Below are 13770 nucleotides of genomic sequence, written 5' to 3' on the forward strand. Positions count from 1 at the left end.
AGTTACTGCGGTGCGTTACTTGTCGCCAAGCTTTCGGCCGCAGCAGGGAAAGTTCGTGATATGCCTGGTGTGTTTCAGAATATTCGCCTATCTTTTCTTCGCCGTTGTACTGCGTGCATAGCCGCTGCCGGCCACTTATTGTAATCACATGCCATTAAATTTGCTTTTATAACTTAACTTCATCGTTCTTTGTGTGTTTTTGCCTCATATACGAACATAAACTTTGACGCTCTGTAGCGGTTTTCCGTTTTGTTTTCAACCATGCATTCTTTGATAAAAAATGTTTGCTTGGGAGTGTACTATCGCTTCCTAAAATTTTGTCCATCTTTTTAGAATCCCCCTGTATATGAAATCAGGTAGGAATGTTACATCTGTGACTTCTTAAGAGATAAGGAAGGCAATTCTAAGAATGCAAGGTCTTTAAGTGGTCTATGTACATGGAGGATAGGGTATTGAAATCTGAATACAAAAGCCATTCACTGCAGTGAAAAAAAATAAGATAAGTACATAATCAGCAGTGAGACTTCTCTTGTCAGAAAAGACCAGGAAAAAATTGGCAAAATATGATAAAATAAGAATTTTTACATTAATTGAAAACCAATAATAAATGGAGAAAATGGAGGTTGAAATTTGAAGAGAAAAATCGTTTTACAGGAGTTTATTGCTTCAGAGAATATCGCAATATTGAGAGGTAACTAACATTAATTCATATGCAAGTTCATCGGGACCACGAAACATTATTGCAATAGAGGGAGTTATATTGTTGTATCGGATATTGTAGTAGCGAGAGTTCAATGTACAAACACCTCTTCCGAATGAATTTAAAAAATATAATAATAATATCCTAACATTTTTTTTAATCCTTTAGAAACGATTTGTAGACCATTAAATGCAGACTTATATGTACTAGAAGTCTGCATTTAGGATTCAGTGGTTAATTCCTTCAGAATATAATGGACATAACTTAAACAATGTGCCATTTTTTACTATGAACTATATGGATATTTTAATCGTTCATTTTGAACTGTGTCCAGATGTTAAAAGAAATAGTGTTAAAAACCTCGTGGTTATCCATGAGTTTTTTCCCCAGTCGGGCGTAGTCTTTCGAATCATACTTCACAACGTAAAAACCGACAAAATCTGGATTAAATTTGACGACATCCTCATCTGAAGCATCGATATCAAAAGTAGCTGGAAAAAAATTAAAAAAAAAAACACAAATGTAACTATCACATTTTTCCAAAGAACAAACAATCTTATCATGAATTTAACGACCACCATAAAAGGGAAGTGACAATAAATTAATAAACTTTATAGTTTTGAATTTTTTAATAATTGAGTAGTAATTTTAGAGGTAAAATTAGCATGCTATTGAATTGCATTATTTCTTCGTGCAGATCAAAACTAGCATAAAAGTTTTATTCATAATGTTTTTGCTTAAAAGGTTTATTTTATTTATTTATTTTAACAAATATATCTAATTTAAGAATATAGAAATAATTACTGTCAAAATTTTTATTTCTCAAAAACAATTATTTTTAAAACCTTTTTATATGCAATGGGATGAAATTGAAAATAAAATAATTTTTTTTTCTCATTCGAGTAAGGTTGAAAGAGTCTATTTAAAAGAAAGGATATGATGATGATGATATCGCAATATCCTCGGGTTTTAACCTTTTGGCCTTCGCCTAAATTTCTAATATTATTTTTATGACGGTGCCTTGCACCTAACTTTTTTTAAACTGTGACCGTGGGCCAGATGGAGATCTCTGACTCTTTTTCGGAACATCGTCATTTCAATATTTGATTTTATTCTTAGGAAATAAAAGTCATTCTCTAATATTTATGCGTTACTAAATCTTGCATTTATGCAGTTTTATTAATTCTTGATACAGTCAGACCTCTATTTAACGAAGTCGCTAAATCCCGATAATTAAGTTCGTTAATGTGGAAAATTCGATAAATAGAAAATACCCTTTTGAAATACTTGAATACAAAACAGGCTTTAAATGCATAAAAACTAGACAATTGAAATAGCAATACAATAGAACAGAATAATAGAATAGCATACAACAGAATAGAATGGCAATTTATGTTGTAAACTAGTCTCTACTATTTATTTTTTAAATCTTAACCATAAAAGAAATCTGCACGGGAAGCGAGAATAGAGGAATACATTATCTAGTGTAATATTATCATGCTACATACATTTTCAACTAAAAAAAGCTACAGTTATGTATAAAAGTATTGCTGCATTTATTATAAAAGTAACATTTTAAACATACATTATCACATTGCTTAAGCTTAATTGCTACTGATAAAATCAGTTAATTTTAACTGATTAAATTAATTAACTGATAAAATTAAGTTTTTCGTTTGAAATTCAAACAAAAGAGAAAGGGATTTTTACTGCTTTCTCTATAAGTTAAGTGGTGGTTAAGGTCATTTCCCCCACAAAATGTGTTTACAAGTTTGAAATGTTCTGAAATATTTTGGAAAATAGGGAAAGTGAATCTCAAAGAAAAGTTCGTTCAATAGAAAATTCATTTCACTATTTGGAAGTTATTTTACGAAAAAATTTCCAAAATGTTTTTGGTTCCCGGAGAAAAAAAAATCGCGAAATGGAAGAAATTCGCAAAATGGAAGTTCGTCAAATAGAAGTCTGACTGTATTTATTTTAAGATAACGACAGAGAAGATGTTTCCTTTGATGTGCCTCTTCATAAAATAGAGAGTTGAAATATGCGCTTTCTTTGATTTGAATTCCCAAATGGGTGGAGCATACACAATCCTGACCAACGAACCCCAAATACCAACACACAGGATAATTCTTATGAAGAAAAAAAACTTACCGTTTCTATCAATGAGCCAGAGTGTTTCTTCTTTTCCTGTGTTGAGATTTTTATAAACAAGAGGAATCTTCCATTTCATTCTATTGAAAAGAAAAAGCACATTTATTTTCATTCAACAAAAAAGTTAAATGAGCTTGATTATACTTTTGAAAGCAAATTATCCCCCCCCCCGCGCAACCATTTTGTTTGTTTTTGGCACCGAATTCTCATTTATTTTATTACCGTCCTTGAACAACAGACCCAATTTTCGCGATTACGACAACTAAAAAAATATATATAAGGATGAAAAAAGTGGAATATTGAACAAAATTAAAGCAACCTTAAGTGAAATGTTTTTCTCATCTCGTCTCATCTTGTTCACCTCATCGCTTTCTCATCTCGTCATCTCGTGATGACGAGATGAACGTTCATCTCGTTTTCTCATCTCATCATCGTAATTATTTTTCGGTTCAATTTATCTAATTTTTAAATTGAAATTACCATATTTAAAACGAAAAATAAAGTTATTCAATTGATAAACAAAAATATTCATTGATTAAAATTTCGAAGAAATGATAATTTATAATTCTGGTGATCATCTGATAGTTTTTTTTTCTCCATCAGTAGTATTTATAGCTTTAGTATTATAAATATCAAAAATGTATACTTTATACGCAGAAAAATAATACATGAAAAATTCCTCAAAAAGTTATTTCGCACTTTGATTATCCAATAAGGTTTTGATTTTTAAAAAAATACTGTATAAATTGCGCTCAACTCTATCCCCTTCTCTCAAATATTACAGAAACAAATTGTACCATTCTTATAAAAATGTTTCTGTTTTTTTTAAAATTAAAGCAGCTTTTAATACTGATAATAGTAAAACTTTATGGAATTTTTTTAATGAAACTTTTGTATTAAAAATATGTTTTCGTTATTTTAATAAACTGATGTTAATTTTTTGTGTTAGAATTAGAACTACCTTTTTTGTATAAATTATTGTTGGTGTATAAGGGATATTTTATATGGTTTATTTCAAATAAAAGAGAATAAATGTGTAACGGATTTTGTGTTTCAGCCCTGTTCTACTTAATATGGTTATCATAGAAGATAAGAATAAAATAGTAAATTAAAACGAAGGTAGAAAATTAAAACGAAAAATTCTCAACCCAAACATGTTATTTCCCTGCTTTTAGAATTTAATTTTTTTTTCTTAAGTACATAAAGAAATATATATCTTTATTCTTTTTTTTCTTAAGTATATAAGACAACAAGCACTTAAGCAAACATATCCCATTTTTTTGTCAATGAAAGCAAAGGACTTGAAATTAGTTTCATTTCAATAAAATAAAGATCGTAAAAAGAATCGTTAGAAAGTCTCTCGTAAAAGTAGAAAAAATTATCAAAGCAACGAAATAAAATATTTTTTTTCGAAGAATCTTATTTTTTTTATTGACTGAAAAAGTGATTTTTATTTAAACTAAAATGCTTCAAATGATAACATATTTTCAATTAATCTCAACTAAATAATATTTATAGCCTTTGTAAATTAAATACGACTTCTTTATTTAATTAAATGTGAATTTTTTTATAAAATTAGAAGTTACATTTCAACCTTGAATGAAAACAAAATTGTTTAAAAGCATAAACAATTCGAAGTACCAATTTTAAAAATATAAAAGTCATAATAATTTTAAGAATATAAAATGAGTAATAATAATTCTAAGAATATATAATAAAGAATAATAAAAAGTCCCTACACGCACAGTAAACATTATAAACATTAACTATGTGCCATAGAAATAATTTTGATATGCGAACATAAAAGGTAAAATTTCGAAGAAAACAATTCTAACAGTACATAAATACGCAATTTTAAATATACTAAACTATTTAATGCAAACATTTGCTTACATCCTTAGATATCAATTTATTTTACGTTTTCTTGTTATCCAAAGAAAAACTTCATTAAGAACGAGAATAATTGATGACACCGATTATGTTTAAAAAATAATTTTTATTTTTTATTTATTTTGATGTCTTAAGAGAAAAAAAGTGGAAAAAAAAAACAGAAGTATTTGTCTCAGAGGAAAAAAGTTACAGCTACAAATTTTTAAAAAAAAAGTAGTTTCCTTATCTGAAACTACCAATTCTATTTTACTTTATCATAGCGAATGTCAAAGTTTCAGAAAGGGTGTCGCACATTATCCTCCCTGTCAATTAAATTTCAAAGGAAAATAAAGTCTTCTATTTCGGAAATAGCTTTAAAGTTGAAAAAAGAGCTGAATACTAAACTTTATTTTCTTTTGGAAAATAACATCAAAGTTGAACTTTTTCATTTTTTATTCTTTAAAGTGCCAATTCTACTTGACTTTATTTTAGCAAAGATGGGGGGAAGCACATTCCCACCCCCCTCACTTCAATTTTGGACAAAAATGAAGTTTCCTACTTGGAAAATAGCTTCAAAGATTAATTTTTCTTATTTTTAATTAGTAATGTTATTTTACTATTATTTTACTATTTAATTAGTAATGTTACTTAATGTTAAAGTAGATATGCAATTACAAAAAAGAAAACTTTTCTGCAATTCTGTCTTCATGCATTTTCCTTCTTATTAAAAAAGAAACTAAATTTTGAAAAAATGCGAAGTGGTCGCTTCATATGGGGCCCCCTTTGACTGTTGAGGGCCCCTGGGCCATTTTTTTACTGTCCCGCGTAGTTATGACCATGCCACCTGCATAAACTCTTAGGTTTAAAGGCGCCTAATTAATCCGGTTGGGAGCGTGTTAGTTAGTGTTAGTGTGAACTAGGCTTAATTCTAAGATATTACCAAATGAAAATTTTTCTTTGGTTGATGCTCATCTGAACATATGGATCAAGTTTGAGACTTTTATTCTGACGGACAATATGAGTGATTATTCCTAATCACTTGCATCAAAATGGAATTGTTTCAGTTTTTCTTTATAATCTGATAACGAACATTTCTACATTCATTGCAACGTGTTCTCAGCCAGTTAGGCTAAATACCATAGGCTAAATAACAAAAAGAAGTTACTTTGTTTTGTGTTTCGTTGCATCTTATAAATAACATATAATCCAAATTTGATGGCTTCCATCTGATCATAAACGAATTATTTAGGATTGTGCGGACTGACATTTGCTAATTATCTTGATCATTATAATCTGATTAAGATCAATTCTTTTTATTCTTTTTCAATTGTTTGTCACATAAAGAATGCAGGGTTCAAATTTTAACTTTCTGACTTCAGAGGAGAATTAACCATTTCCTTTACCAATTTTTTTGGAGAAAAAAAATCAAAATACTAACATTTTTTTTATTACTAAATGCAAGGAACTAAAACAAAACATAATGCACAGTTATAAGATGAAAATTTGATTTTTTTATGCGTTAAAAACTTTAAATTTACCACCAGTTTACTATCCCGAGTTATCTTAGGTAAATGAAAGAAGTTAAATATTAGTCTTTGTATGATAGTTTTTTAAAGCAAGGGACTACACAAAGTGATACTTTCGAAGCGCCAATGAAGTGATACGCCATTTTTTTTTACTCTTTTGCTTCTATGTAAATTCAGCAACCATAACAAAGCACGTGTGCAGTCCCACATTCAAACAGCAAAACTCCCAAACAAAACATGGCAAACTTCAAATCCCAGCAGATTATTATTATTATTATTTTTGCTTCCGGTCGAGTAAGAACATGATAAAGCAAACCGTACATAAAAATTCTGCTGCTCCCTAGTTTTCTCGGGATAATAAATATTTGCATTATACATACCCGAGTTTTCTCGGGATAATAAATATTTGCATTATACATACCCGAGTTTTCTCGGGATAATAAATATTTGCATTATACATACCCGAGTTTTCTCGGGATAATAAATATTTGCATTATACATACCCGAGTTTTCTCGGGATAATAAATATTTGCATTATACATACCCGAGTTTTCTCGGAATAATAAATATTTGCATTATACATACCCGAGTTTTCTCGGGATAATGAGGGATGCGGTTAAGTGGGAGATAAGTCAATGAGTGAACGTGGACTTTTGCCTTTCATGTAATATTAATATGTCAATTGAAAAACAGACTTACGATTTCACGAAAAGAATTACTTCAGTAATGAAAATATCACTTCATATTTTATAAAAAGAATTTATTTGTCCTAATTTCGTTTTTACTTAATATCATCTCATTTTTCTCCCTTGTTCGAAGCACAAATAAACTACAAACGGGTATTCATTTTCAAGTGACAGAAATAATCAATCGCTTATTCCTTTAGCAATGTGAAGATAAAATTCAAAAGAAACTTACCCATATCTTGAAAACTTTGGTCTCTCAGCTATCTCCTCAGCTGAAGTGTCTGAGATTTTTCGAAGAAACCAACGCTGCTCAGCATAAAGCTTGGATCCCTGCCTCTTGAGTTGCACATAGGGAAAACCCATCTGTCGAGTCCAGGTATCCATCATTTCCGCTATACTCACATCATTTCTCTGCTGCAATTTATTAACAACCCTTGCATATTTTATAAGAAAATAAATATACCAACACTCATATCTTTAGTTACTAGAAAGTTTGCCAACACTCATAGCTTCAGTTAAGAAAGCTTTAGTTAGCTTAAGTTAGAAAACTTACCAAAACTCATAGCTTTAGTTTAGACGGCTTTAGTTACTAGAAAGTTTGCCAACACTCATATCTTTAGTTAAAAAAACTTTAGTTACTAGAAAGTTCACCTGCACTCATAACTTTAGTTTACAAAGCTTTAGTTACTAGAAAGTTTACCAATACTCAAAGCTTTAGAAAATGGGGGAAATTAACTATCGTAAATTAGTTAGTGGTTATAGAGATTTCGATTAGACTTAATTTCTGTGTTTGTAATTTTGTTATGGTTACGATATTTTTATCTCTTTAATTGGTGCATGGTGGTACGTCATCTTAGTTTATAGTTGTTCCTAGTACTGTAATTGTCATAAGCACTTACTTTAGAAGATGTGTTCATCAACTCCTCCCAAAGATCATTCGTGTCAGCATTCTTGAAGGCATATTTCTTCAAAAAACTCTAAAAGAAAAACAAAGCATCCTATAAGTAAGTCACTTCATTCCTGCAACTTTGATTCAGAGGTATATGTAAAAAGAAAAAATTTAAATCTTTCGGATGTATCCACAAAGAAGTATCAAAGTGAATGGTAGAACATATAGGGGAAAAGAAGTGCATTTTACCCTATCAAAGTTGTTCCTTATCCTCCAATTGTCTGACGGAGTCAGACACCCTATCAAAGGGAATGTTAGAACATGTAGAGGAAAAAGCGCATTTTACCCTATCAAAGGAAGTGTTAGAACATGCAGGGGAAAAGAAGTGCTATTACTCCGATCAAAGTGAAGTATCAAAGAGAATACTAGAACATGTAAGGAAAAAAAGTAAATTTTACCCTATCAAAGGGAGTGCTAGAACATGTAGGGGAAAAGAAACGCAGTTTTCGCTATCAAAGTAAAGTATCCATGTGAATGCTAGAACATGTGGGGGGGGGGAGCTTTTTACCCTAATATAAATAGCACCTCGCTGTTGTAACTGCTAATTAGATGATAATTTTTTCGTTTTCCTTTATTCATTTTCAATTTAATTTATGAAACTATTTTTAGTTATTTATTTTAATTTTGAATTGTTTCAGGGACTTGTAGCGTAATGAAGACATTGTTTCGTAGCACCTGAAATAAATTACTTTGTGATTTTTTAACTTCTTTTTATTCATTTTTCTTATTAAATTTAGCGCTTTGTTAAGGATAACAAAGATACATTAAATAGTTGACTATTTAAAACAAAGTTACCTATCAAAGTTAAAGTTTACTTTAGAAAAAAGAAACATAAAAAAAAGCAATGATAAAACTGCCTCAATTTTAGAATTGATGATGGATATTTACCGTCAATCCCTTCCTAAAGTCATCTTTTAATGTGTGTTGGAGCATTTTCATCACCGCACCTCCCTAAAACAAAAGAAATATCGATATGAGACCAAAAACGGTAAAACATACTCACCTAAAAAACACATTTCTCAAGGAAGCAAAAAATTACATAACATATCAAAGTCTAGTTCATACAAATTAAAAGTGTACTTATCAATCTCTTGTCCCATTGTGACGCATGAACAATACATGTCCTATTGAAGACTTGACCAGTAGAAATTTCTCAGAAAAACGGGTTAAATAACAATTTATTTAATTGTTATTTTACCATATTCCAACAAAACAGTCAAACAACCATAAATAAGAAAGTATTCAAACTCTAAACTGTGTGAAAAACTGTTTATTAATTGCTTTCACCTAACGCAGCTTTTTTATTACACAACACGATACCAACAAAACGTCGTCTGACGTTATCGAGTCAGGCAAATTATATGGTTGCACACTTTCCAGCAGTTTAACGATATCAATTATATCGTCCCCGATACTGGAAACGCAACGTCGGTAGAGCTCATGTGTTTCCCGTCAAATTGTACCGACATTTGTTGCACTTGCTCGTATCGTATTTTGCTTCAACTAAATTGCAAAATGCCCTCAGTTAAATTTGATGTTCTCTAGAACTTGTAGAAGCTAAAGAATATTTTTGGAATCCGATTTATATACAATTAAAATGGAAAGAATAAAATGATGGGCATAGATGAATAAATTTTTGGAGTACGATATAAAGACAAAAGAACACATAGAAGCAGATAAATATACTCTACATGAAATTAAATTTAATGAAGCTTATAAAAACCATTATTGATACATAATTTATGATTAAGGGGATGCAAATTCAGCCTTGAATTTATGGTACTACTTCCACAGCTGACTGAAACGAAATAGACTGAAACAAAGCTGAAAATGTTAAATATACTTATAAAAAAAGATAATTCTTCAATGTGCTAAACGTTTTACAAAAATTAAAATAATTATATATTGTCGAGATGTGTAGTGTATCTACCACTGCAAAAATACATTTCCAATTCACTAGTATATAAGTCGTGTTAACTCGATTCTATTTTGAGGTACCTTTTCATGAATGAAGGTTGACATTGTCGTTAATTACTATTCCCACATTGGTGCCCCGGACGTGATGTGAACACGCCTACTTTGATGTATAGTCCACATTGAACAGTTGACTTCCTGCTTGTTGCTACTCAGTCTCGATCACACACAACGTACAAAGTATACACTCGACAGCTAAAGGCAACACAAGCGCGACCACGGCCGTGAACTTAATACAGCTCTCACGATCACCACTCAAAAAAGTACGGTGATCTTTATACAGCTCACTCGGCTACTCACAAAACAGCAATGAATCAACTAGGGGTATCCGTTCATCGCATTCCACCACAGATATAATTATGGTGGGGGAGTACTAAAGTGTATCTACAGCTACAAAAAACAATTCCAATTCACTTGTATATAAGACGTGCTAACTCGATTCTATGTTGGGGTATCTTTTCATAGATGAAGGCTGACATTGTCGATAACTACTCTTCTCACAAGATGTTTTATATTTTCTTCACGAATCGTTTATAATATCAGATGAGGCGACGGTTGTTTGGAAATGTCGTCGTCCAAAATACACCAGAATGTATCTACGGTGAATAGTGAAAATGGTAGTCTGGGGAGAATGCCTCATAGATATTCTAGCAGGATAATGGACAATATCCATTACAAATTAATTATGAACATTAATACTAGACTGAGCAAAGCAGAAGTATTAATTTTAACGGAATTGTCTCAAAAATTTTCATTTCAATTCTAGTTTGGTGTTTGTTAAATTTAGCATTTTAAAGTTAGTTCACCCCCATGACACAAACTAATAATTTACATCATCAAGAAATTCTGCTTACAGAAACACTTTTGCTTGACTACTGTATTTTGGGGATCAGAAATTTCATTTAAAAGTTTATTCAGTGAATGTGAGGTTTTCGTCTGATTTCGTAACTGAAAATATCGTCTGCCCTAACTAATTAGCATATTTAAGCTCACACCCTCAAACTATTAAGTCCTAGTACAAAATCCGATCAAAATTTATTCAGGGTGTTTTATTTTTTGACGCATTGTACATCGAAGGAAAAATGAGAGTCCGTAATTGTTCTGTTTTTATCTTTTCACTGAAAAAGCGAACTAGTTTTCTTCCATTATATACCTTATTATTACTTAAAATTTTTAGAGTAAACAAATTTTTTTTCTAACTTAGGTTTCTTCCAGGGCTCGAAAAACCGCCCGTACTCGGCTGTCAAAAATTCCCCGCAGACAACAAATTTCTCGAATCCAGCGTCCGCGCGGACGGCCATTTTCCCGTTAATGTTCGTGATACATTTTCAATTCTTGTTATCTTACAAGAGTCTAGCGCCTCACTTCTAAAATGATCCTCTAATCTCGAAATACAGCAACATGCTGCGCATGGTGGAATTGATGTTTTCTCTGTCTGGGAGTACTGCAGCGGTTGAAAGGGGCTTTTCAGCAAGGAACTTACAAAAAGACACATTACTTACTGGTCTTAAGCAAAAAGCATTAAACGCATTCATGAACATCTACCTAAATGGAAAACCTCTTTCAGATTTCTGTGTAGAAACCTCTGTAAATCATTGGCTTGATTGTAGAACTGGCAAACGTCATATTTGTTTCATTTAAAAAACGCTGTACCCTCGGATAAATTGACATTCCAGATAACTTGACCTTTGTCATTTAAATTATTTTATAAAAGAAATAAATTATTTCATAAAAGAAATACTAGGTTTTACTATTAGTAACCTAGTATTTGTAATCCTAGTAACTACTAATTCATTGTGCAATTTATATAAATGTTTGTAATAAATAAGAGAAAATTATATTTGTATTTATTTAGAAGCTACGGGTTAGTTTCAAAGGAGGACGGGTAAAATTTTTGAGTTTTTTCGAGCCCTGGTTTCTTCATTTAACTAAGCTCCAATACCGACATATTTCTGGGACATCGTTCTGCGTATGAAATAATATACATGACTGAAAGCGAGATTTCTCCAATAAATAATAAAAAGTATACTTGCTAATACACTATCTGGGAAAAAGTATCCGGACACCTGGGTTGTTATGGTGGTGGGAGTATAAACTTGTGGGGATGTCCACGTGGCTTGGTCTGTGTCCGTTAGTTCCTGTGGTTGAAAACATGAACTCTAAGATGCGTATGTGGTCATTTTGCACAATGTGCACTCCCAACTCTATAACAATATTTCGGGGTAGGCCCATTTCATTTCCAACAGGATAACTGCTTCATTCACACATCGTGGATTTTTCAAGCTAGGTTTGACGAAATAGGCGTTCAAAAACCGCCTTCTCTGAGCCCCGATCTCATAGAACGCACCTTTAGGACGAATTAAAGCGCAGATTAGGTAGCCAGCCAAATCCTCACTGCAAGTACTCACTGTGATGGGAGTCTTATCAAAAACTGGAGGAAAAGTCTGTGAGTGCAGAATGTCATAGATGCAAAAGAGGGACCAATCAATCATATTAATAAGTGCATCAGGATTCAAGTCCATACCACTGCGGGTGTCTGGATGCTTTTGGCCGTATAGTGTATTAGAATGAAGTCCGCTCAGACGGAAAACCCTGTTTACCCATGGAATTTGTTCAGTTAATATTTTTGTTTCAATGAATTATATTCGAGTGAAGTTGAGAATACTTTTGAAGCTTTTAAATATGCCATATCTTTTCAAATTCACTAACAATTCAATGAAACAAAAATACTGATTGGATATTCAATAAATAAGAAAAATTCCATATATATTTTCTAAGGTGAAGAAAGTAGAGAATTCTTAAGCAGATGTAAACTAATAGAGAAAAAAAAGTGTTGAAATACCTTCTCATATGAAATGGCATCGAAAATTTCCGATATCTCTTTGGGTGTTGTGACATTTCGAAGTATCGGATTAGAATCAATATTTGAATCCGTGCACATCATTTTTGACACCTTTCGAACATCCACCTTTGAAAAGAAAAACTTATTCTTAATTTTTCTCCAGACAATTCAAATGTCGCCATTCATTTCCTTTTGATAAAATCTTAGACATAAACACTGAAAAAAAAATAGCCATCGAAGCTAACAGGGAAATAATGTATTATTATTAAGCGCGAAAATGAACGAAATGAAAACGAATGAAATGAGTCAGTTGTAATGATTTCTGTTTCATATCCTAAATTTAAGATAATTTACACTGTTTAAGATATGAAGAGAATTTCCAAACAGGGTCGATTTTCTCTGGAACTATTGGACCGATTTTAATGAACTTTGATGTGTAAATACATTGATACAATACAAAACAAATAACCATTCAACAATTGTAATACACACGCAAGATCGTGCGCAACACTCTTTGGAATCGGAAGGTATGAAGGTCTCATTTTTTTAATGAACGGCTATCAATATTTAACTTCATAACCCCGTAGTATTGAACCCTACCCAGAAGACAAGAGAACTCCTGAACCATTGGGGAAAATTAGTCTTAGAGTTGACTTTTCGATAGAACTAACCAGTATTTGCGAAACACGGAGAGGGGAATCACTGAACCTTCCAACGATTAGAGGCTACTATGGAAGGAGTATTCTAAAGGTTAAACAACTGAGGTTATTGTTTGTCAGCAGAACCCGCTATCGCTGAAATTCGAACCTGAGTCAAAATACGCTGATTGAGATAGATAAAATATGCTCCCACATAGCAAATTAAGGTTTATTTTCATCCAGCAAAAACCTTTTAATGTAAACCTAAAAACGTTTGTTAAAATTTGTTTACAGTTAAGATGGTTAAGAGCTTTGAACCGACAGAATCAATCACACCTGACCTGCATCCAAAACAACAAACCTATACAGCAAATTAAGGCTTATTTTAACTCAATAAAAACCTTTGAATGTAAGCCTAAAAAGGTTTGTAATACG

General features: G+C 31.6%; 1 protein-coding gene across 1 annotated transcript in view; it reads right to left on the reverse strand.

The window, feature by feature from the left end:
- The window catches only part of LOC107439767 (uncharacterized), a 169298-nt gene that overhangs the window by 17361 nt on the left and 138167 nt on the right, over positions 1-13770 (reverse strand). Inside the window, 6 exon segments of the mRNA XM_043051794.3 lie at positions 1061-1191; positions 2852-2931; positions 7165-7346; positions 7832-7909; positions 8770-8832; positions 12698-12823. Of these exon segments, the coding sequence (XP_042907728.2) occupies positions 1061-1191; positions 2852-2931; positions 7165-7346; positions 7832-7909; positions 8770-8832; positions 12698-12823 (660 nt within the window).

Source organism: Parasteatoda tepidariorum, chromosome 6 (assembly GCF_982258835.1).
Source record: "Parasteatoda tepidariorum strain Cologne lab strain chromosome 6, Ptep-v5.0, whole genome shotgun sequence".
In the NCBI taxonomy this organism is placed as follows: domain Eukaryota; kingdom Metazoa; phylum Arthropoda; class Arachnida; order Araneae; family Theridiidae; genus Parasteatoda; species Parasteatoda tepidariorum.